Source organism: Dryas octopetala, chromosome 4, assembly GCF_963921425.1.
Source record: "Dryas octopetala chromosome 4, drDryOcto1.1, whole genome shotgun sequence".
Classification (NCBI taxonomy): domain Eukaryota; kingdom Viridiplantae; phylum Streptophyta; class Magnoliopsida; order Rosales; family Rosaceae; genus Dryas; species Dryas octopetala.
Window position 1 is genome coordinate 16,930,012 of NC_141369.1, and position 24,999 is coordinate 16,955,010.

Genomic DNA, 24,999 nt, shown 5'->3' on the forward strand with positions numbered 1-24,999 from the left:
TAATTTTAATTTATGCTCATTCTGATTATGGGTAAATAAACGTGCCCTAATTGTCCTCGTAGACATTAATCTCTATTCCTTCAACCATTACAACCCAAAGGGTGCTGTTTGGGGAAAAAAAATTTGGGCCTAGCTCAGTTTGGGCTTTCTTTTAGCTCTTGTTTTGGATCTCTCTCTATTGCTGCCTTTTGGGCTTCTATAAATCATTTATTTACACAACGAAGAAAAAAGAAGAAAATAAACCCCAAACTTTCATTTCAGTCTTCCTCCTCTGACAGACTGATACAACCCCAAACCCCAATTCTCAGATCGGTGAGTTTCATTCTGCGCACCACCTGCAGTGCGCACTTTAGCAACCCAAAACCCATATTTATTTGTGGGGTTTTAGTTTTTCGGATTCGGAGTTTGGTAGTTTGGGTTTCGATTTTGAGGTCCTTACAAATTCACCAGTCATAGTCGTGTCGTGGCTGCTTAATGCTTATCATATCATCATTTATAGAATGAGAGAATGGAGATATAGATAGATGGTAAATCATAAGAATGACAATGGCAGTGGCACAGTCACTATGGAAATCATCATATTCATATTCATGGGTTCGAGTATTGGGTGGAGTTTCAAGGGCAACTAGTACTACTGGTGCAGCAGCCATAGCTATAAAAACAAGAACAGCAGCAACAACAAGAAGCTTAAGCAACGGAGGTGGTTTCTTCTTCATACGACGGTGCTCCACCGTAAGCAGCAGCACCACCAACGCCGCCGCTAGTAATAGTAATAGCGGAATTATTAATGGAAAGGGGTATCTGGAATGTACGGATGCAGAGCTGATGAAGCAGTGCGAAATGGGCACTTACAAGTCCTCGGGGCCGGGGGGTCAGCACCGCAACAAGCGGGAGTCTGCCGTGCGGCTCAAGCATCTCCCCACGGGCATCATTGCGCAGGCGGCCGAGGACCGGTCCCAGCACATGAACCGGGCCTCGGCCTTGGCCCGCCTGCGCACTCTTATAGCACTCCAAGTCAGGAACCCTGTGGAGGATCTTGAGGCTTATTCCCCTCCTCCGGAGCTCCTCCAAATTCTTCCCAAAAAGTCTACCGTTAGAGGGTCCGATTGCGGTCCCCAGATTGGACCCAACAATCCTAAGTTTGTTTTGGGAATGCAGGCTCTGTTGGATCTTGTTTTTGCTGTTGAAGGGTCTGTATCCGAGGCTGCAAAGTTGCTGGGGTTGAGCACAGGTGCGCTCTCAAGGTTGATACTCTCGGATGATTCACTCCGAATGGCGGTCAATGATCTAAGGTCTTCTAAGGGTATGAAGCCTCTCAAGTAGTGTGCAATTTTATCAGATGTTGCATGTTTGTTATGTCAATTGCCAGAATTCTTATTTGTTAGATGATGAATGGTATATGTATAGACCTTTTGCTTTGAGGCTAAAATGATGGATATGCGGTTTGACAGACATGTCCATCAGTTTAGATTGAATACCAGTGATTGCAGCAACAACAATAACAATACCAGTGATTTTAGAAACTAAGAAGAAGAACAAGGAAACCCATGTTGGCAAATTTGTATTCAAAGTGGTAGATTATCAGATTTGAGTGCATCTGTTAAGTTTGCCAAAAGTTAGAAAACAGAGATTAGTCAGTAATGCATGCCTTCATCATTAGAATTTAGAGTTGATTCTTGTTGGCAAGTGAAGTGAGTCTTCTTGGCTTTCTGTTGTGAATGTTGTTTTACATTATGAAATGAAAAATAAGCTGCAGCCTAAGCGAAAGGAACCACTGTTCTTGTGCTGTTACTTCAATGATAAACTTTATGTAAGTTTCTGGGTGCATATAAAATATTGTCAATTCAATACAACAGCTTAAAGAGACAAATGAATGAACTATACATGCTCGTTTCATTTCAATGGAAGATCATTAATCCCTTTTTCTTGGTACATAAGACCATATGACCCTTTCATCACCTCATGTGTAAATCCAACTCATTTGGAAGAACTCTTTTGACTAGTTTATAAGATGTAATAAAGGATAAACTATTTCAATGCTCCTGTCAGATCCGTAGCCAACTCAATCAGATTTAATCAAATTCACAACTCACCCATATCATTCAATTACTGCAACTGTTGTTCCCCTGAACTCTATTTCCTCACTTATGATGGTGAAGCTGGAAGGAATGTTCAGTGGCTTATCCAAAACCATAGTCTTGTTCCCTTTTGACACTCTGGAGTTCTTCAGCCTGTGAACAAATAGTTCACAGAAATTATGAAAAGCTTGTTTATATCATCATTGAACAAGCTTCTACATTAATATTTAATTCCGTTGGCATTGTGAGTGAAACCAAACTTACAGTAACTTCATGAATATATCATCATCGCCTTCAGGGACCTGAGTTTGGTGTTCTTTAATCGGTAGCTTTCCTGGCTTCTTGTTCAGGAGCTTCTAGACTCAAGCTTTTCCCAGGATTCTATGCAATCTCCATCCTACAAGGTACTCCCAACACAAGAAGTGATAGAGAAAAGAAAAAACATAAATTAGAATTACCCAATTGCCTACACCAATATATATTAAGGCTCATTGTCATCAATAAATATGGTATGTTTTCAAAGAACCTTTGGGGTTGCCAATTCTGCACCAGTTTATATATCTTTCTTATACATTGCAAGACGTCATCCAACATCATTCTCAAAGTGTATAGAATGAGAGTCATTAAAGATTTCACTTTTGAGAGAGAGCAATGCTAGTGGTATACATGATATATGCAATCAACTGTCACATTAACTAGAAAGGCCTTAAAAATGAAGAGCACATTGACTGCAATTCAGAAATATATAAAATAAATGTTTTTCAAACACAAAAGTTTAGAAAAAAAAAAGAAAGAAAAAGACAGTTGAGAACTCAATGTACTTTGAAGTTTGAACAGCAGAAATAGTGTGCATAATCTACTTTTAAGCTTGGATTCCGAGACATAGGAATTTAAGGCAGTGTGATTTGCAAATGAATAAAGCTGTTAATTAGAGAAACTGATCCACTTACTTTAAAGTTGGCAGCAAAAAAAGAGGTGATCCAGTTGATCTGAGCCATTGCCTTTGTCTCTCTCTCGAGAACCAACCCATATGGCCCACATGGCAGTTTGCACCACCAACGGTCCAACACCAACCACTCCCGCCGTTACCTTCTTCCTCCTCCACACGAAAGAAAAAAATAAACATTGTACATCGGAACATAATAAACGACAATGTGTGATGTGCTTTCTTTTTAAGACGACTATGTAGCCGTGTTATGTATGTATCATGCGCACCCCCGGCGCACGTTAGCACCCACCTGTATTGTAATCCTCGCCGGTCAATTACCTCTACCTACTTTTTATTACTAAGTCGCCGACCCGACTCACCCCCAAAAACCCAAACTTTCTTTTCAGTCTTCCCCAACCCCCAATTCTCAGATCGGTCAGATTCTACGCACCTCTGCGCACTTTAGCACCCCGAATCCAAAACGCATCGCTCTCTACCTTCCTCTCGCTCAGACTCTCAGATCGGCGCATGGAAGAGGACGACGAGATCCAGTCGCCGGCATCGGCGGGAAGTCCCGGATCTCCGGCGTCGCCGAGGCCGAACGGTCGGATAACGGTGACTGTGGCGGTGGCGCCATCTCAGCAGGCACCACCGGCAGCAACAACGCCGGCGCCAGAGTCCCAGAGGACGCTAACCCTAGCGCTCCCGTCGCAGGTTCAGAAGAGCAGCGGCGGCGGTAGAGAGGACTGCTGGAGCGAAGGGGCGACGGCGGTGCTGATCGAGGCGTGGGGGGAGAGGTACCTGGAGCTGAGCAGAGGTAACCTGAAGCAGAAGCACTGGAAGGAAGTGGCGGACATTGTGAGCAGCCGAGAGGACTACAGCAAGAATCCCAAGACGGACATTCAGTGCAAGAACAGGATCGATACCGTGAAGAAGAAGTATAAGTCGGAGAAATCGAAGATTGCCGCCGGCGGAGGACCCAGTAAGTGGGCTTTTTATGACAGGCTGGATCATTTGATAGGCCCCGCCGCCGCAAAGGTTCCTCCTTCTGGCTCGGCCGCTGCTGCGAGTGCCCAAAAGGTGGCGGTGGGAATGGCTGTCGGGGTTCGTGGAGCAAGTAGTCAATTTCTAAGGCAGCGGGACCCGAAGCAGCAGCAGCAGCAGGTGCACAAGATTAAGATTAGACGTCAGGGTCTGCTGGAGTGTGACTCCGACTCGTCCCGGGAGGCCTCACCTGCTTCCACGGATAGTTTTCCGGTTGTGGAGGTTTTTGAGCAGAAGAAGCGGAGGAGGACGGGGCGGGAGGCCAATGCCAGTGGCGCCGCGGCGAGAGGAGGAGGAGACAAGGGAGGATGGGGGAGTTCAGTGAGGGAATTGACGCGGGCGATAATGAAGTTCGGGGAGACGTATGAGCACGCGGAGAGCGCCAAGTTGCAGCAGGTGGTGGAGATGGAGAAGCAGAGGATGAAGTTTACCAAGGAGTTGGAGTTGCAGAGAATGCAGTTTTTTATGAAGACCCAGGTGGATATTTCGCAGCTCAAGCTTGGTGGGAGGAGGAGGACTGGGGTTGGGAATGCTAGTAATCACCATAGCAACAACAACAATAACAATACCAGTGATTGTAGCAACTAAGCAATACCAGTGAAGAGGGAGAAGAAGAAGAAGAAGAAGAAGAAGAAGCATGTTGGCAAATTTGTATTCCTAAGTGGTAGATTGTTAGATTTGAGTGCATCTGTTAAGTTGTGTCAAATGTTAGGAAAACAGAGGCTAGTAGTCCGTAAGTAAATGCATGCTTCATTAGGATTTAGAGTTGATTCTTGTTGTCAAGTGATGTGAAGTGAAGTGAAGTGAGTCTTCTTGACTTTCTGTTGTGAATGTTGTTGTTTTACATTATGAAATGAAAATCAAATAATGTCAAGTCAATCCCATACAATAGCAGCTTAAAGATATAAATGAATAAAGGAACCATGCATAATGCTAAAGATACATCTTCGAAATTTAATTCCTTGCTTACTATAAAATAAATGCGATTTGTTTTATTGTAATCCGATTCCCTCTATAAACATTTACCAGGACCTCACTCTTGTGTAAATCTCTTCTCAGCCAGCATGCAAGGGTCTCCTCGCTTTTGACATTCACCTCAACTCCTCTACACTATCGCTCACAGCGCGCAACCCACATGCCAATCGGTAATTCCAAAATAAAGGATTTTGTATTTAACCAAAAATTAAATAAATAGGGCCCAATGCAAAGGGAGTCTGTGACAGGATTGTAAAAACATGTTGCATATACTATAATATATTTAATAAACAAACAATTAAGGAGAAAAATATCAATATACTTAGGGTTTCATAGGACATAGGAAAGCACTGGCCAACCCAGAACATCCCAGAAGCAATAAACACAATGCATTGGGTGGTAATGATTTTGCCCAATAATACCAAGGGTGAATATCAAACGCTCAACTCTCAAGAAGCAGGACGCCACCTATTGAAGCCCATCTATGCAAATTGTCACTACTGTTGCTTGCACTCCGGAGGGCGCTCACCTTGCTGACCTTCCGCAGCTTGCGCCTTACCACTTTTCTGCAGTTAACAAGTCAATTCAGATAGAACTCATTAACCTTGTGTGAGACTAAAACTTGTAAAAGAACATAGCACTGCTAAATCATCTCACCTTAGGTCCAGCAGATGGCTGCAAAAGCAATAAAAAAGATGGAAAAACTATATATTAGCATGCTTGGAAACTAAATATTAATACAACATTTCAACATTATAGCAAATAGCTACAGATTAGATACCTTTTTCCTGCCCTTATCTTCCTCTTCCTCATCATCGTCATCATCATCGTCATCATCCTCTTCGTCCTCCTCTTCCTCGTCATCTTCGTCCTCATTCTCATCATCATCATCATCTTCTAAATCTTCAAACTCATCCCCTTCAACAGCCTCTCCAGTGAACCAAGATATTGCATGAGGAATGATTTTATCTCGAATTGTTGAACTACACATGACACCAGCAACATGTCATTGGAATAACTATAAATAGAGATGACATCCCGCTTCCCATGCATAATCAACTATGAGCACTTAGACATCTCAATAAAATGTCAAAATTAATTGAGTTGTGTGTGAGGTTTTGTTTATGCAGAATGTGATGTATACACTTCATGTTATGTGATCCTGCTTCAAGCATTCTGAAAACACTGACAATTTATATCTCTATATATGTTTGTTACAGTTCCAGCTCATTTCAACTGCATTTTCAATCTACGAGACTCATCCCAACCAACTTATCAGACTTCACCAAATTCAAAATATACCCAAAGCAAAATACAAAATTATTTCTTCATCAGAAAAGGTCACAGAATTATTAACATACCCAATGTCATAATCAAAACTTCATGTACTACCCAACATGTACTACACTGTATGCATTAGACAATCAAAGCAAGAGAAATTATTAACTTACCCAATGTCATAATCCTGCTCCATCTGACCTTGGAGTTCTTCAGCCTATCATCATATACATCAAAGAAATTAAGGAAACTTGCTTATATCATCATTAAACAAGTTCAATAGTCTTGGTATCATGAATGAAGCCAAACTTACAGTATCTTCATCAATATCATCATCATCCTCAGGGACCTGAGGAGGGTTAAAGAAGTTGAAGAAGCTTTCACAATTTTCAGTTTTGGTCAAGGGTTTGGCATTCTTCGATCCCTTTCTTGGCTTCTTCTTCAGAAGTTTCTGTGTCAAGCTTTTCCCAGGATACCATTCGATCTCCGTCCTACAAGGTAACCCCAATTTAAGAAGAAAAGAAAAAGAGGGGAAAAAAACTCAGTACGACAACAGGAATTAGAATTACCCAATTGCCTTCTCCAATATAGGCTCATTGTCATCAATCATGTGATACGTTTTTGTCAGGACAGAGTTTTTAAAATAAGGATTGGGATCAAAGAAGAACTCCAGCTTGAATCCTTTTGGATTGTCTATCCTACACCACTTGATATCTTTGAGATACTTGAGAGCCCCTTCATCACGCTCAGTGATCTATTCCACGAAACAGCTTTATCATATATCCACAATCAATTCAAAAAATGAGCACAGTAAATGGCTTATAAAATACCCCCACCTCCTCAGCAAGTACTTCATTAGTCTTCATTGCGGTAAGCCAAAAGTCAGGCACTCCTTTCTCTGCATGACAAGCCATAATCCAACATCAGATTCAAATGTAGCATGAGTCATTAAAGATTTGACTTTTGAGAGGTACCTTCAGTGGCTTTATCTACTTCTTGGTCCATTGCAGCTTCATTTTTTACTCCTTCAACTTCAGTTATTCCATTAACAATCTCATATCTCTGCAATCAACCGTCACATTAACCAGAAAGGCATATATGTCATCCTTGCATATCAACCGCACATTAAAGCCAATTCAGAAACACCAATTGAGGGTAAATTTTAAACACGAGGATCTCTGAACTTTATGATGCCATACAATATGATGGTGTGTAATCACAATGTAAGAAGAACTAATTGCATGTCGAGATCCTACATACCTTTGTGTAGAGAGGTTCATAAAGCTTTTGGTATTTTGCTTCCAACGCAGCTCTTTCCTCAAAAAATTTTGCTTCCAGCTCATCATGCTGACCCTGCAAAATATGAATGTGTATGGATACTATTAAGCTCTATGAGACTATGACTGAGCACAAAAACACTACTACCAGTGACCCCTGGTCTATTCTCAAAGGAACTATATGAATTTATCTGAAACTTAGGATATGTTATCCATAAAATCACTATTAGGTACAAAAAGTAAGGAATAACACTTACGGAAAATAAATTTTGAAAGCAGACCAACCTGTATCTCTCTCAAAACCTCAACGCGCTTCCTGACCTTGGGTGGCAAAGTTTCCAATATATCGGAATGCTGACCAGCCAAGCTCTGAAGCTTATTCTGCAAAAACCACCAAAAAAAAAAAAAAAAAAATTTATTTTGAAAGCTTGATCTTTTGGCTATCTTTTCCCGGGAGAACCTAAATTCAATTCATTTCTAATAAAATTCCCAAAAACTTCAAATCTACCGTACAAACATATTGTAAGCTCTTATACAAACTTGTTTTTCTTTCCACTACCACACTGGAACTTAATCATATGATGATCATAATCAAAAACAGAACCACCTCTATTTTTTGCTACTGAAAAAGCACAAATAGGATAAGAAACTTGCCTTGAGAGCATTAACAAGACCTGCACGATCCTCCGCACTAAGAGCTATAAACAAAAAAAAAACAAAAAACAAAAAAAACAAGCAAAGAGCTCAAATTCGAGTTACTTTCAAAGGCCTTCAAATAGTTTGAAAATAAATCGAACTCAAAGCAAACCTCCATGTACCACTAGTTAAGTAAGATTAGAATAGCAGCAGGCAATGAACAATGAGATTATAAACCAAATTAAGCATTAGGGATTTTGCTTCGCCTAATAAATTCAAATTAGCGTGAGTTAGATATTACCGGCAGCGGCGGCCGGGAGGGAGGAGCCGAGGTCGGAGATGTCGAAGTTATCCTTGTTGCTACTCATTTTTTGAAGGCTGTTTGGAAGCCGAGAAAATACAAAACCCTGGAGAGAAAAAAAAAGAGGGAGGGAAAGCGGAGAATAGGAGGGAGAATGAGGGGCGAGTGGGTGATTGCTTTTCTCTCTCTCTCTTTCCCTCTCGCGGCTAAACCTAAAGGAGCTTTCGGGTTTTTATATTGTGAGCGTGGTGCACGTTCTACGCGCGGGTGGGGGAGCGTGGAGGACACAGACCAATTGGGTGGACAGAGAAAGTTGGGGGTGCCAGTTGAGCCGTGGTTGAGTTGAGTTTGAAAAACCACCTACAAGTGACAACTATGTAGTGTGTACTAAAACATGAACTCCTCCTCTGCCAGTTGGGATTTCAACACTGACAGTGGTGAAGGGGGGACACAGTTTTAACCTGAATTTATAAATTATAATGGTGGAGAGCTTCATTGCAAATCCTCTAAATTCGCAATTTATAATAGAGGGTTTATATGGTAATTTTTTTTTATTATACAATCAACAATTGTCTAACTATCAATTAGAATCTCGAAAACATATAAGATGACCCTTATTCTTTATATTTGAAAATCTTATAATATTATCCAAAAGATATGTCTTTGATGAGTACGCATAACGTCATTTTCATAATACGCGCGTAATTGTCTAACTGTTAATTAAAATCTTGATATCATATAAAATGACTGTTATTTTTTATACTCGAAAATCTTATCGTATTTTTCAAAAGGTATATCTTTGGCGGGTATGCATAATGTTCTTTTCATAATAACTAGCCTTTGGTGGGTATGCATAACGTATTTTTCATAATAACTAGTCTCTTAACACGCATAACGTATTTTTCATAATAACTAGTCTCTTAACACGTGCTAACGAGCGTGCTAATGGGCCTTTCTAATTATTATTAAATCATTATTTATTTGTACATTTCATTGTTTCAAAAGTGAGACATTTTCTTTTGTATTGAACGTGGGAACTCTCCCCACCCCACACCACATATTCTTTTTTAGGCTTTCAATTGAAAAGCCCATAATTTTATATTGCAATAACACATGAAACTATTATTGTGCTCGGTAAATAATGTCGAGTGCTCGGCACTATTTTGTTAAAACGCAGACACACGTCTGGCAATATAGTTTTAGGGGTTTTTGAGTTAAAAATAAATAAATATATGCTCAATTGCTCACTTTTGTTGAGTCTTCCTAAAAGTTTATGGGGGCTTTTCAATAGTTTTCTATTCTTTTTTCTTATTTATTTTAATTTATTTTTGTTAGTTTACAATGATAACCTTTTAAGATGTATAAGTGAATTACTTTTAACTTATCTCAAAAGGGCACTTTTGGAATTCAATATTTTGATGAAGCTTGTAACATCAAAACTCTCCTTAGTATAGATTCACTCACATGCTGATCAAGTGATCAATAATTGTGAGAAGTTTATAGTATTCTCAAAAAGGCATGTCTTTAGCGGGTGTGTTCCTCGTATTAATATGCTCGCATGTTAATCACGTGATTAATTATTGTGAAGAGAGATATGTTAGTAAATAGTTATAAAATTCTCTTAAGCTTGTCATTATCACTTTCCTTCCTTTATTCAAGTTCTATGTTGTCAAATCGAAGAAAAGATAGGTGGGATGAGTAACTGAGTAAGTAACTAAGTATGAAGTTGACACCAAAATATGAAGTTCGAGATCATAAAAGTCGCGGACCTAAAGATACCTGTAAAGTGAAAAAGCAAGAAAATATCCAACTTTGCATACAAGGCTGAGGCAGTGAGGCACCACAGAATTGATCATTTCCAATGGACTCCTGGTGTCCTACATGCCCTTAATCATTGAAAAATAAAATAGAGAAGAACAAAACAATTGCGAAATTTGTAAAATATAATTTCTCTTCAGAAAAAAAAAGGTTCCGATCAAATATACACTTGGATGATTACTGTATTTTAAAAAATGACCAACTACTTAGCCTAGCGCTGCAACTTTGGCTTCAATGCTTCAATGACCGCCGAAAAATCCTCGTCACTGAGGCCATGTGATTTTGCAACCTTGTATAGTTCATTTGCAGCTGCTGCAATTGGCGTAGATTGGGAAACAGATTCTGCTAATCCCAGAGCAAGCCTCATGTCCTGCCACCATTCATGAACTTGTAGGATAAGGTCAACGGGTTATACAGTGTAAGGCAATGAAGGCAACTTAATTAACAAACCTTCTGTTGATGCTTCAAGGGAAATGCAGTTGGATAGAGGGATTGGATCATTGAAGGGCCTTTGAGTGAGTACATTGGTGCACTAATGGCACCCTGTGAGACAACCTGCAATACCATGGAGATGCAAAGATCTGAAATTTCCTTAGGATTGTTTCCCCTTTCTGGGACTTATAAACAACTTTATGCATGAGAAAAGGATGATGAGCTAACAACCCTCCAAGGAATACAACTTGGAGAACCTAAAACAATGCAGAAAGAAGAAAACCCTCCAATCAAGCCTCCCTTCTAGCCAAGAAATCTGCCTCTTCGTTACAGATCAGTGCATCGGAATCAGTTTTGTCTTAATGAAATTTCTCACCCATACTGAGCTTTTATTTAGATTATGTCACAATGATTCATCATCAGCATGAGTAATTCTTTTGCCCATAAAACCTGACACCCTTTAGTCTATGCCCAGATGGAAGATTCATTCACCACTTAAGTCATAGCCCTATACTGATGAAATTGGTAAGTTTCGGATCACTAATGACTTATCAAACTTGGTTCTTTTTCCCAACAGGATTCCTGCTTTTGAATTCTTTTTTTGAAAGAGGGGAATGGAGAAAGTGGACAAAACAGACTCATATTTCCCAGTCACATATAAATAAAAACACCTAATTCTCTAACAAGGGACAAAAAAAGCATAGGGGAAATCCAACAAAAGTTCTTTTTTATTTTTTATGGGATAAATATTTATGTTTCACAATGACTGAATAAGTACTGATCCCCACTATGGGGTTAAGATTCTATATGTCAAGCAACATAGCTTTAACTATCAAGCACCTGCCAAGTTTGTGTTTAACTAATTTTCCAACCATTTCACAGCTTTCACCTAAAACTAATATAGAAAACAAAAACTCAAAAAAAACAGAAGCATTTAAATGATTACAATCCAGTTTATAGCAGAATATTGATTCATGAGGAGTTCATAGAAGGTCGTGTAGAGAAAATAATGCAAGAAGATAAGGCATGTTGTGGAGAATACCTCAACTAGTACTTTTGGGTCCAGTCCTATTTTCTCAGTGAGAAGCAAGCCTTCAGAAAATGATGCCATCATACTACAAATTGTAAGAAAATGTCAAAGGATACACTGTCAGAATAACAATCTACACAACCACAAAATAAAAGGAATAAACTAGAATAAAACACTGCATGACCTTCCCATGATCATGTTGACAACAAGTTTCATAGCAGCACCATTTCCAACCTCTCCAAGGTAAAATCTTGACTGGATAGAAGTATTAGCATAAGCATAGAATAGATACAGGTAACTGGATGGCTAGGTGAAGAAGAGCCAGTACCTTCCCCATGATATCCAAGAGCGGTGCTACTATTTCATACAGAGTTTTGTCACCTGAAAGAATTCAGCTTTGATTCAGTTTTTCTGAGGTCTCCTTCACTTGTTATGCAACAGGGAATTTTAATGGGCAAAAAGAGTCATTTTTGAACATTAGATGATATATGAAGTGTACTGATGTTATTAATGGGCAAAGAATCTTGAAAATATTCAATGATAAATACAATCACCCCAATTTTGTAATTCACTAACTACATCTTGCATTCATATTGGTGTCGGAAACAAGCATAAATTATGATACCCAGAAATAAATTAACAACAACAAAAAAAAGATTGCATGCCTGCAGTAAGAAATATTAGTTGCCCATCTTCTGCTGGCTTTTTTGAACCCGAGACTGGAGCCTATAGGTAAAGCACCAATACATGACTTTAATCATGATCAAAGTGAAAAAGTGAAATTGTATAGATGCATGATAAAGATTTTCGGAAAAAACTACAAAGCAACTTGCCTCCAAAAATAACGCCCCTGTATCTTTGATATGTCCGCTAATCAATTTAGAAGTTGCCACATCAACAGTTGAAACATCCACATACCTGCAGATGTCCATATTGAGTAACACAACTGCTGTTGATCAGCTTAGGAAGGGCACATTTGAGGAAACCAAAGGTTGAGGGGGATGTGTGTGTTTGGTCGAGTCTACCAGAATATGTAGTTTTGTGGAAGGTGAACTGAGAACTTATGGATGTCTACATAAACAGCAAGCACTTAAACTTTGAAATGAGAAGCGGAAAGTTACAAAATTATGAGAAAACATATATCCTGATTTGAAATCATTCAAAGATTTATTGTTTATGGTGACGAAAGCACGAACTCAAGATTCATGATTTAGAACTGTAAAATTCCTTACATCAAGGGATGCATGAACATATTACCCTTTTCCTGAACTCATTCCATTGGCAGCTCCATGCTTCCCCAAAGCAACATCAACCTGAGTTAAAGCAGCTACAAGTTCCTCTAACTGCAGTAGCAGAGTAAGCAACAAAAAAACCTAAATGGAAATACTCACAGCACTTTCAGGGTCGGCAAGCATGGCAAATATGACATCACAAGATGCAGCTACTTCCTCAGGAGTGGGTTTATATCTGCATAACCATTGTGATTAACATGACACTCTGGATTCAATTTTTCCACTTGTGGCTTTTGAAAGGTGTAGATAAAAGCAACTAAACTACCAATAAACAGCTAATTCTCAAGAAAATAAAGTCTGAACAAGATAAATTTTTTGACGTGGATGAATTCTACTACTAGTGAAAGCAATGCATTGGATGTCATGCTGTCAAGCTGAAGGTCTCAAGAATGTCATTCAAATATTGTCAAGATTTAAATCATCTATGCTCAAGGGTATTCTAAAAAATCCGAGAGCGCAAAGCAATATTCATTTGATAGCCAATACATTAAGTACTTACTTTGCACCTAAGCTGATGAGTGGATCACATTTGCTCTTGGTCCTATTCCAAACAGTCAAATCATACCTATAAAATGTCAAATAGTTAATAGGGAATTGAACTTGAGGGAATAAAGATCGACATCAATCTATCACTAGTTAATAGTTAAATATTTCATTTCTAAGAATTATGGTCACAGAGTTTTTCCAGAATATATTTGAATATAAGGACTTCATCCTAACCATTCAAACTTGACAGATAATTATGAATGAACATCATCAATGTCGGAAACCCATACCCAGATTTTATAAGGTTCTGTGCCATTGGAGAACCCATAATTCCAAGGCCTAGGAAACCCACACGTGTTGGCAATTCATCTGCATGAATTTATTATAAAAAGAAAAAAAAAAAAATAACTGGCTCAGTGAATAGCATAAGATGTAGTGACACAACAGACTACAAAATATCTAATTCATCAGTGATTCTGCAATACTCTGTTTAATATTCAGTGTGATTATAAACTGTGAAAATTTCTATCCTTTGCAGCTTAGGATACAGTAAAACCATATCTCCCATAACCCATTAGCATGCTCAATTCAAATTGTTGGTTTATGCTTATTATTAACAAAAAAGAAAGTATTACTGGGAAAAAAAAGGATGACCCAGGAAAATTACATGCATAAACATTAAGAACATACCTTTGGATGAACCATTGGATGCTTGAGAAGAGAAAGCTTTCAAAGAAAGAGAAAGTGGTTTTGCAGGGAAGAAGTAAATAGGTCTCCCTCTGAAGCGGTTGGGAATACGAGGGCAAAAGCTTGAGCACATTGCCATGGCAGTTGATGATAAATGGTGACAGTTAGTGGTCTTGACCAAGAAGGACATGCTCACAGCTCACTCAAAGGCTTTGGTCTTTCAGTTAGTGCGAGAGCTCGCATTTCGATGCACAGTATCGTCTAGCCAGGTGTTTGGATAAACTGAGAGACAGGCACGGGGAGGTTTTGGACACAGACTACACAGTCAATACTTGGCCGAGACAATCCTATTCCCATATTAGACAGGTCCACACTGAAATGAGAATTTTTTAAATGTGACTGTGACGCGTTGTAATAAATTTACTTAAATTACAATCTGTATAAAAAATTTTAAGAATATTTTTTAGGATATAATTTGAATAGATTAATCATATTGTCATGTAGTATTACGATCACATCGATCACATGAAAATATTTCTCTACCAAATTTTTAATTTTTCCAATTGCCTAATTTTTCTGGTTAAAATCTGAATACAAGTCACATTTAAATTCCCTTATAAGCATAAGAAATATGAGCAATCGAGCATACACAGATAAATGTGAGCTATGAATTGTGAAATTTTAACATTGCATAATTATTTTTTGGTGAGATGACTTTTTTGTTTTGCTAGGGTTGAGAAATGATTTTAACTTCTCATACTTATGTATACTCACACTAACTGTATTGCATAAGCAAATTCAAGTTTAAAGGATTTTAAACTAAGAAATTCGTCTTGAAGTGGTGTAATTTTAAAACAAAAGAGTTTGAGTTAGGCATATATTATATTTTTTTACTTTCAAAAGTTTGAAGGGGCCACAACCCGGCTGTTGGAGGCCATGCATACTAGCAAAGTCGTCATTTGCTTCTCTACCAAATGAACCGTTCTGGGAGGCAAAGTACTGCCAATTTTAATAAGTATTATCAGAATTTTGTTTTTTTCACAATTACAGCAAATTTGTTGATGCTCGATGCTCCAACAGTCGGCGGACGTGGACTGCAAGTATGAAGTCAACAAAATTTTTCCTCACTTTGGATAAGGATGAAATCTTCCAGTTGTAGAACCACCACTCCTATCATAACCTCTACCAGTATCATAATTGCTACCACCCCCACCACCGCCGCCACCACTGCTGCTACGACCAGCACCACCACTTCCATACCCTTTACCACCACCATATGCAGCAGTGCCACCATAACCACCAGGCATGCCATAACCATTGGCTCCATATCCAGCACTGCCATACATTGGAACACTATACCCAAATCCATATCCATATCCACCATAGCCACCATAGAAACCTGCATAGCTTCCAGCGAAGTTTCCGCCATAATTGTTGTAAGCACCGTAGGGGGCATACCCACCATACCCCCTGCCCATTTTTCCACCGGACCGACTTCCGGAATTATATGCTCCATATCCAGCTGCAGCACCACGTCCGCCACCATATGACTTTGCAGAACTGCCACTGACGTCACCACCAGCTCTTTTAGGTTCAGCCTTTTTTATTTCCACCTACATTTAACATTAAAGTGCAGAGGGTATAAACATTTCATTAGAAAACCATACATGACAGAATAAACAAATCATTCTTTGATTTGTACCTGTTTGCCTCCAAGTTCATGTATTTTTCCCTCAGAAAATAGCTTGTCAACAGCATCTTCATTCTCAAAAGTCACAAACCCAAATCCTCTAGACCTCCCAGTTTTATGATCTAGCATAATCTGGTGCTCAACAATGCTACCATATGTAGAGAAATATTCCCCCAACTCATCTACAATGTTTTACCATAATGTCAAAAAAGAAAACAAAAATCAATTTCATTACTCTTAACAATAATAATAAATGTAAGTTGTATTATACCATCAGTCAAAGATGTTGGTATTCCACCAACAAAAATCTTCCTTCTTTTTGATACCCCCTTATATCCCATGTCCTCCCTGGGGACCGTCCTCTTCACCTCCACCTGGTTTAAGAATATTTCATCACCAATCAGGGAGCTGAGTTAGACAAAACTATCCAACAATCCATTTGAACTTTTTGGAAAAATGATGACATTATACTATTAGGCACTAGAACAGTGAAAGTTACCACTCTGCCATCTATGACATGTTCTTCCTCCAAAACTGAATCAGCAACCACTGGATCAGCAAATGTTACAAACCCAAACCCCCTTGGCCTCCCAGAATGTTTGTCAATCATTATAACAGCATCTGCTATTTCTCCATATTTGCCGAAGTAATTGCTAAAGGTTTCTGTAAGGAAATTATCATAAAATCTGGTGAGGATAAAGGGGGGTTTTATAGTCATGATGAAAACAAGTGAGAAAATAATGAAAGTTTGCAGCTTCTTTCCCTTCATAAAAGAAAGTGAAGTTTAAGAAGGAAATTCAAAAGGCATCAGGGCCATGAAACTAGTAGAATATTATATCATAATTAACTAACAAACACCATGTTCTATGAGGTACTTAAGCAGCAAGCCAGCAATTATGTTAGAGAGCAGCTAAGCAAATACACTCTTAAGGGGAACATAAGACATATTAATGGTGTGTTTTGATTTTCTCATCCCTAGAAATTAATGAAAATCATCAATTGCATTTCCCATAGCATTTCAGAGAAATTAATAAAATGGCAACTATGTCAAATGTTCTCATCCAGGGAATTCCAGAAAACTCCAGCAACGACGTTTATTGAAGTGCAAAGCCTCTCTTTGCATTGGCAGCCCAGTCTTTCCATTTCCCATTTAATGCACAAACCCTAATTTTTTTCCCATTAGCCTAGCCCATGAATTTTTTAAAAAATAAAAAGAAAAAAGAGTAGGAAGCTTTTGAAAGCCCCTCCATGCCTCCATGGATGGACAGTTATACCAATTTAACATGCCTAACAATTCAAATAGTATGGCAAGATGAATAGAAGAATTACTATGTCAACCTATCTTCAAAGAACCCAAATGACATCTCTCATTCCATATGGATAGAGACAAGTGACTGTAATCCTCATAGAATGGTGCACACAAAAATACACCAGTCAGCCATATTCAACAGTAGATGTTAAAATGAAAAGTAAAGCAACAATGCCCATCCACAAGAGGCCTCAAATTCTTGGATATCTCAATAATAAATCAATCCAATTTCGTTTTGAATAGCAACAACTTACACAAGAATAGGCTCGATCACCAATATCATTAAAAATAAAATGTACAATTCATGACCTCAATATGACCCAATATCTGAAACATGTTCTTTTCCAATTCCAAGTAAATTCATTGCAACAGAAAAATCAAAAGCTTAACCAAAAATACCTTCAGAGGTCTCCCAAGAAACGCCTCCTACAAACAGTTTTCTACCACATAAGAAGGAAACCCAAATGTTACTCTCTCATCCTACCCTCAATTATATTCACAAAAAATCGAAATTTCCAAAAAAGACTATAACTTTAAAAAGAAACTCAAAACCTAACTAACCCCGCAGCCGAATCACGATGACTGAATGAATCCCTAAACTCATTGCCTTCACTATCTACGTTATGGTTCGGTTCAAAACCACGCCCAGAATCAAATTGTTGCTCTTGTTGTTGCTGTTCAAATTGTTCGTGGAATTCTTCTTCCCGGCCATTGTAAGCGATATGGTTGTCATCGAAACGACTGCGTTCAGGGTAATCTTCCATTTGGACTGAGGCCCTTGTTTGCTCTCCAGCTTTCGATACCTATACACCTATATAGACCTGCAAAGGAATCAAAATTTTTACGCGGGTGACTAAGCCCTAGCTTAGCTTGTAATTATGGCATTGAATTGGCTTAAATCACTGTGGTAAACTCTAAGCTTTGGATTTGGGGTTAATTACCTTATTAGCTAGGCTTTGGTGAGAGAGACAAGTGTGGGAAGTTGGAATTGAAAATTGAAATTGGATTTTTTGTGGTTGCAGAAACCCTAGCTTTAAACGGCGCCGTGCGGCGAGAACCCGGGCGTGATTTTAAAATTTCAAGTTTGCATTTTGAGATTTTTATATTGAATTGAAGCCTGGACGATAGGCACCGCTGACCTGAACATAAAAAAGTTTCGGTTCCCGGTACCTTTTGAAACGATGTCGTTTCCCAGGTGTTTTTATGGGTCTACCTCTTTACTTGGGTCCTTTGGGCTTAGGCCCATAGCTAGACGAAGCATGTGCTCAACTACAACATATCTTTTTAACATATCTGAATTTTCTGCTTGTTTATGCTCTATTTGATTTTCTATATTTTACTCCTTTTAAACTAAACTTTTTTGGGTGTGCATAGGGTGACATTAATAGATCAATAACCCCTAGATTTGTAATAATGGCTAGGATTAAAATAAGTAAAAAAAATATATAATAAAAAATTCAAAACACCTTTCCAATATGCTAGGATTAGGATTAAGGTAGGTTAAGAATTCAATTTCTTCCAACATGACTAAAAATATTAGGGTCTACTTATCCATTAATCCAAAACTAATTAGGGTCCGCTTGTAATAGTGTTTAAACACAATACCAACTTATTACAAAATAAAAGGAACATTGTTCCAATTTCAATCAAGATGAGGAGAAGTTAGAAAAGCATATGGTACATGATTCTATATTGCAAAAGCAAACATACTACACAAACAAAGCTACTAATTACAAGTAGTTAAAAAAGTTAAACCAACTACCCATCATATGCAACACTCAAAAATATGTTCTGCAGCTTGCATCAATCATCTACTTCATCATCATCTTCAACAAATTCCTCCTCCTCTTCATCAGTCTCTTCTAGTTCTTCTTCTTCCAAGTCATCCTCACCAACAATGAAGCCTCCAAGAGTTTCATCTTCTTCGTCTTCATTTTCAATGCCCTCTTCATCCACACCAGTAGTCTTCTTCTGCCCAGAACTTTTACCACCTTTTGTATCCTTCTGAGGTTTGTTACCACCCTTTGATCTTGTAGAATATTTTGGCCTATTTACCTTTCTCAATTTTGCAACAAGCTCTTGATCAGCTTCACTCTCCCCCGTCCACTCATCATCCTCATTTTCTTCGCCTATTTTCCTCTTTCTCCTCCCACCCCACCTTTCTTTCCTCTTAAATTCATCATCATCATGGTCGTCAACTTCTTTTCCAGGTTCCTCAAGGAACCAGTTCCAGTTCTTTACATCACGGATCATTTGCCTGGGATAGTGATCAAACTCATGCCCCATTACAACAAAGCCAAACTCTGCATTCCCAAAACAGTGTATCATTAGCATTATGATTCACAAGCATAATTGGTAAATCTGGCTACCATATGTAAAAAAGAAGAAAAACCAGGAAGAAATGTGCATAATAAATAATTTTTTTATTCTAAAACAACTCAAAATTTTCTACGTGCACAAAAGCACTGCCTCAAATCTAGAACTTAGCTGCTATGAAGGAAAAAAGCTACACAAAAAGTAGTCTACAGCATATATTATAGAATTGTGAGTCACGCTAACATTAACAAGGTTCACCAAGAAGTCTGAAGAATCAAAACAGGTTTGTCAGGCTCTATTCTTACCTCAAATTTTTTACTACACATCCAGTGCCTTAAACCCAGAACAACATCCCCAACCTTTTTGATAACTTGGTTTTTACATATTTTCTATACATAAACACCAAACATTCCCAAAACACTACCAATTCACAAAATTCAACATATCATCTTTTGCTTCTATCATTTTTCTTTAATTTCTCAGCAAACAGAAAGAGGCACTAAAGCAGTCCCTAAAAGCAATTTCAAGTTTTCAACACCCATAAATTCCGGTCATTCACCCATTCTCACAAACAAAAACGCAACCCAAAAACAAAAAAACAAAAAAAAAAAAGGAATGAAAGAGAAAGTGAGAAAAAAAAGTAACCAAAACATTCAAGGTATCATTTTTCACCATTTCCTCAACTTTCCCAGAAAACAAACAAGAGCATGAAGCAATTTAGAGCCAAACCTTTAACGGGATCAATGCCTGAAACATCGAGACCTTCCAATTCAGACCCACTTGGCAAACTCTCAGCCAGCTCACTCTCACTCTCCAAAACCCTCTTCTCTCCCTCTTCAACCCCAACATTTCTCACACTAAACCAAATGGGTCTCTTCCCAGAAACACAGAACCAATCACCGGCCGCCACCTCACCCTTCTCCGACCTCCTGAAAACCCTAATAACTTGCCCTCCATCTTTTTGGCTCCTCCGGACCCATATGGGGTTCTTCCCCACAACCTCAAATGAAACGCCGGGCTCTGTTTGGGTCGCGCTTTTGGGTTCAAATTCGAACAAAACGTGACGACGAGACACTGTCCGGTCGTTGGCGGTGAACCCATTTCCTCTTCCAAACACGGCCTTATGGCCCTTCTCTAGTACAAGTTTTGAGAGGCCTTCACCTTCGATTTCCATAGCCAGAGTAGGAAGTAGGAACTTTACACTGTCTCTCCATTTGCCCTCGTCTTTCACTAGTCCGACCACACGTGCTATGCACGTGGTATAATTATAAAGTTTTTTTTTTTTTTACAAAGCTCAGGACTCGTTTGGCATTATTTCTTAGAAGCGTTTATAATTAATATCGCTTGTTTGAAGCGCTTCTGCTCATAAACACATATAAGTTTTTATAAAAAATTCAAGTGTTTCATGCAAAAGCACTTGGAAGTGCTTCTCAAAAAACCACTTAAAAGCGCTTTAATAATCTAGAAACACTTTTATTTATTTCTGTCAAACGCAATCAAAAACGTTTTTATTAATTTGAAAACGTTTTTACCAATTTTAAAAGTAGTGTCAAACGAGTCCTTAATTTTCTTGGGCTAAATTACAAAAATTGTACATAAAAAAAATGTTATTTCTAACAAGTATTATAACATGTTTGGCATTGATTCTTAGAAGCCCTTTTACTTAATAGCGTTTTTATTAGAAGCGCTTTTGTTAAGAAGCACAAATATATTACTATAAAAATTTCTAAGTAATTCATGCAAAAGTATTTAGAAGTGTTTCATGAGCCGGGTGTTTTTCAAAAAATCTCTTAAAAGCGCTTTTATAACCTAAAAATACTTATATTACTTTTTATTAAACGCTACTAAAAGCGTTTTTGATAATTCTACAAAAGTGTCAAACAAAAATATTAACATAAAAAAGTATAAATAATTGATCTTTATGCAGTTTTGATGTTACAAATATGTCTCCTACTAGTCCTACCCCTGTGAAATCGCATTGTCATCTAGATAGTACCATTTATTAAACCAAATGGTCATTTGTATATGACAAACATTTTTACTTAATATTTATACGAATAAAATTTGTCTTCCTTCATTTCTTGATTTCATACTTTACAAATTTTTATAGGATTAGAATTATTTTTTCTTTGGTTTTGCTAGCATTTGAATTTAGTGAATTTCACTCAATATGGCATATAATGCACCTAGTCAATAAATAAGAGGGTTTTAGCCATAAGTTTATAATTTATTAAATAGATGTTTAAGACTTTTTTATATTTTATCCATCTAAATTTTGGACTCAATCTCACTTTACTACTTAAAAAACTAATTGTATTAATTTACCAATATGAATTAAAAATTTGTTGCAATGTATCACCTCTGGCTAATTTTGTCTAAAATTTTGTTAAAAATAAGAGTATTTTGGTCTTTTTCAAGTTCCTATTGTTAGAAAAAAATGATTTTTTTTATACTTTACTTGCTTTGATAAAATAAAAAACTGAATCGAAAATACCAAAATACTCTTATTTTTAACAAAAACTTAGACAAAATGAGCAAGAGGTAGTATATTGCAATAAATTTGTAATTTAGGTAGTAAATTGACACATATTTTTTTTAAGTGGTGAAGTGAGATTAAGCTCAAAGTTTAAATGAATAAAATGTAATAAAACCAATATTTAATTCTAATAATTACACGATTAATAAACGAGTCGAGTTAATATCAACGCGAAACACAGAACATTGACATGTACAACACGACACGTTAAATTGTCGTTTGGTGGTAACGTAACACAAATGACATAGAGCACGACTCCGTAATTATCACCGTTGGATGGTCTTCCCCACACTACGACACGTCGACACCATCTCACTCAAGTCTCGGAAAAGATAAGGAAAACGACTCTGGTTTCATGCTCATCTTCAAGCATCTGTGAAACCAGACGACACATCCATCATCGTCGTTTTCTGGGTTTCCCCGGCTTCTTCCTCGTCTTTGAGGATTTCTGATCCTTTTCACAAACCCTAGTTTCGGCACACAGTTAATTTCAGGTCAGTCTGTTTTGTGCTGTAAATCATGTTTCCAATTTCCTATATTTCCTGAGAATATGTGCGAAGTTTTGCTTATTTTTTTCATGAAAGCAAGAAGCTTTGCCCTTTTTTGGCTAAAAAGTACTTGGGGTTGTTGAGTTTGAAGTCAATGATAATCTGGGTAGATTTTTTCTTATGGGTAGGGTTCTCAATTTTCTAACTTTTTTTTTTTTTTCAAAATTTTAGAATTCATTTAAAGACATGGGCTTTGGATGCTTTGAAAGTAATACTCTGTTTGTTTGAAGCAAATTTCTTTGTTTTGTTTATGGAAGTCCTATCATATTTGGTGTCTTCAAGGAACACAACTTATCATAGAAGGCTTTCTTCTTAATTTCCAGTGAAGGGCTTCTGTTTTATAGCAAAAAAATAATTTAAAAGAAATTATTAGTGATTGTTTACATCTTTGTGTCCAAGTAACCGTATTTATCTTTTAATTGAAGTTTAATCTTGGCTCCATTTGAGTGTGTAACTCCAGCTGATGCAAGCCCCTTAGCCGAGCAATCTTTTATCTTCTGATAAATGACTTTGCCCAGCAACTTTAATTATTGTAGTTTAAAAGAGAAAAAAGGAAGAAAAAAGAGGGACAAAAAAACCTTGGGCAAGCAACCCCAACTCAAGCCACAAAGTTAACTTTGAACTCATTTATAGTAGTTTAGTTGCTACCCTTTCAATTGCATTTTTTTTTTCTACACCGCACTGAATTTATTATTGTTAAATATGGTTATTGGCGTAACTTATGGGATATAATTCTTATGTTTCCCTTTCTTGAATTTAGGATTGTTGACTCAAAATGGAGTCGCATATAGATCCTGGACCAATTGACAAGTCTGTACTTTATGATCAAGATAATCATGTCTCTTCAGCAATTTGGGATGGACAGGTTAGACGACAATTTTTGTCATTAATCCCTTCTAGAACTTGTTTTTTTTCCCTGTAGTTTGAATAATCATATGTAGCGATAACTCAATCAAGACTTTATAGGAGCGTGGTGTGCTTAGATGTCATGAACACACTTCAATGCTTGAACAATGGAGACTCACACCTAAACAAATTGAGTTGGTTGAGAAAGCCGGATTTCAGTACTTCAGATCAATTCCGACGATTATTCTTGACAATTCACTCATCTCGGCACTTGTTGAGAGGTGGAGGAGGGAAACAAATACATTTCATTTGCCTGTTGGAGAAATGACTATAACACTTGAAGATGTTGCACTTATACTTGGGCTACCAATTGATGGAAATCCTGTTATAGGTGTAACAGTGAAGACACCTGGCTCGGTATGTGAAGACCTACTTGGGAAAGCACCAAAGGACCTAAATGGGGGAATGTTGAAGCTAAATTGGTTGAGAGATTGCTTTTCTAAATGTCCTGAAGATGCACCAGTTGAAGAGATTGAGCGCCATACACGTGCTTATCTCCTATATCTTGTGGGTTGTACAATATTTTCCACAACTACTGGGAATAAAGTCTCTGTTACTTTTCTTCCATTGTTTGAAAAGTTTGATGAAGCTGGAAGTTTTGCATGGGGGGCAGCAGCATTGGCATTCCTCTATAGAGCTCTTGGTAATGCCTCCCTTAAATCTCAAGGCACAATTAGTGGCTCTTTGACACTATTGCAGGTAACATATCTATGCCCTTTTTTTCGGTCTGGTGGGGTGTAGGAGCTATTGGCACCTCTCAATGGCTTTCAGATAAAGTATTGACTCTGGTTTTTATTATTCCTTGTAGTGTTGGAGTTATTATCACCTGAGTGTTGGCCAACCAAACTTCAATCAAGAGCCAAACCATGGTGGTTATTTTCCATTTTCTCTTAGGTGGAAAGGAAGGTCCAGTGGATCAAGATCGAAAACTAACATAGTTGCCTACCGCAAGGCCTTGGATTCCCTTCAACCTTCTGATGTAAGTTCAAATACATGTTTCTTGGTTGATATGATATTATTTTGCTTGGCTGATGGTGATAGCAATTGGTATGGTGTTGATATTCAGGTTAAGTGGTTTCCATACAAAGATTTGGATTCTACAGTTATACCCGAAGATATAAAAAATAACTTGATTTTACGGACATCAAAAACTATGTTGATTTGCTTTGGCAAGGCAGAAAGACACCTTCCTGATCGTTGCCTTAGACAGTTTGGCATGCTTCAACCTATCCCAGAGAATGTCCAAAAATGGGAGAGGAAGATTCCTGCACTTGATCAGGGGTTAAACTTGTCAAAGGATATGGAGGAGTTGGAGCTCAAAGGGAAAATGCGCTCAGAGATTAGGGAATGGTTAGAGCGTCGAGTCCATATTCTGGAAGGTGAGGAAGGTGTGGATGAAAGCACGTACATGGAGTGGTATGAGCAAATTACT

At 37.9% G+C, this 24,999-nt stretch overlaps 6 protein-coding genes across 7 annotated transcripts; 2 read left to right on the forward strand and 4 right to left on the reverse strand.

The window, feature by feature from the left end:
- The first annotated feature begins 251 nt into the window (after positions 1–251).
- On the forward strand, positions 252–3,008 carry LOC147287433 (Class I peptide chain release factor). Its single transcript, XM_086239004.1, has one exon. It carries the CDS (start codon positions 541–543, stop codon positions 1,321–1,323), a length of 783 nt encoding a protein of 260 aa, XP_086095130.1. The 5' UTR covers positions 252–540; the 3' UTR covers positions 1,324–3,008.
- Positions 3,009–3,052: 44 nt separating this feature from the next.
- ASIL2 (sequence-specific DNA binding transcription factor) lies at positions 3,053–4,881 on the forward strand. The gene has a single exon (XM_086239003.1). The coding sequence runs from the start codon at positions 3,535–3,537 to the stop codon at positions 4,636–4,638; it is 1,104 nt and encodes a 367-aa protein (XP_086095129.1). The 5' UTR covers positions 3,053–3,534; the 3' UTR covers positions 4,639–4,881.
- Positions 4,882–5,275: 394 nt separating this feature from the next.
- On the reverse strand, positions 5,276–8,722 carry NAP1;4 (nucleosome assembly protein1;4). The gene is made up of 12 exons (XM_086239001.1): positions 8,518–8,722; positions 8,235–8,278; positions 7,866–7,961; positions 7,564–7,656; positions 7,278–7,365; positions 7,140–7,201; positions 6,873–7,057; positions 6,617–6,794; positions 6,477–6,520; positions 5,807–6,008; positions 5,683–5,700; positions 5,276–5,591 (listed from the first exon to the last, which is right to left on the reverse strand). The coding sequence occupies exons 1-12, from the start codon at positions 8,582–8,584 to the stop codon at positions 5,523–5,525; spliced, it is 1,146 nt and encodes a 381-aa protein (XP_086095127.1). The 5' UTR covers positions 8,585–8,722; the 3' UTR covers positions 5,276–5,522.
- A 1,728-nt stretch (positions 8,723–10,450) lies between these two features.
- Positions 10,451–14,589, reverse strand: GLYR2 (glyoxylate reductase 2). Its single transcript, XM_086239478.1, has 12 exons — positions 14,266–14,589; positions 13,866–13,944; positions 13,589–13,654; positions 13,189–13,264; positions 13,055–13,110; positions 12,631–12,715; positions 12,463–12,523; positions 12,126–12,178; positions 11,982–12,052; positions 11,810–11,882; positions 10,786–10,890; positions 10,451–10,705 (listed from the first exon to the last, which is right to left on the reverse strand). Exons 1-12 carry the CDS (start codon positions 14,450–14,452, stop codon positions 10,547–10,549), a joined length of 1,071 nt encoding a protein of 356 aa, XP_086095604.1. The 5' UTR covers positions 14,453–14,589; the 3' UTR covers positions 10,451–10,546.
- Positions 14,590–15,131: 542 nt separating this feature from the next.
- On the reverse strand, positions 15,132–18,325 carry LOC147287437 (RNA-binding (RRM/RBD/RNP motifs) family protein). 2 transcript variants are annotated; one of them, XM_086241661.1, is made up of 7 exons: positions 18,203–18,325; positions 17,823–18,082; positions 17,661–17,701; positions 16,452–16,615; positions 16,224–16,326; positions 15,965–16,134; positions 15,132–15,875 (listed from the first exon to the last, which is right to left on the reverse strand). In XM_086241661.1, the coding sequence occupies exons 2-7, from the start codon at positions 18,023–18,025 to the stop codon at positions 15,387–15,389; spliced, it is 1,170 nt and encodes a 389-aa protein (XP_086097787.1). In that variant the 5' UTR covers positions 18,026–18,082; positions 18,203–18,325; the 3' UTR covers positions 15,132–15,386. The 2 variants fall into 2 exon arrangements, with proteins under 2 accessions (XP_086097787.1, XP_086097788.1); XM_086241662.1 differs by lacking the exon at positions 18,203–18,325 and having other exon boundaries at positions 17,823–18,195.
- A 505-nt stretch (positions 18,326–18,830) lies between these two features.
- Positions 18,831–20,751, reverse strand: LOC147287438 (SMAD/FHA domain-containing protein). The gene is made up of 2 exons (XM_086242294.1): positions 20,307–20,751; positions 18,831–19,564 (listed from the first exon to the last, which is right to left on the reverse strand). Exons 1-2 carry the CDS (start codon positions 20,749–20,751, stop codon positions 19,065–19,067), a joined length of 945 nt encoding a protein of 314 aa, XP_086098420.1. The 3' UTR covers positions 18,831–19,064.
- Between the last annotated feature and the right edge of the window lie 4,248 nt (positions 20,752–24,999).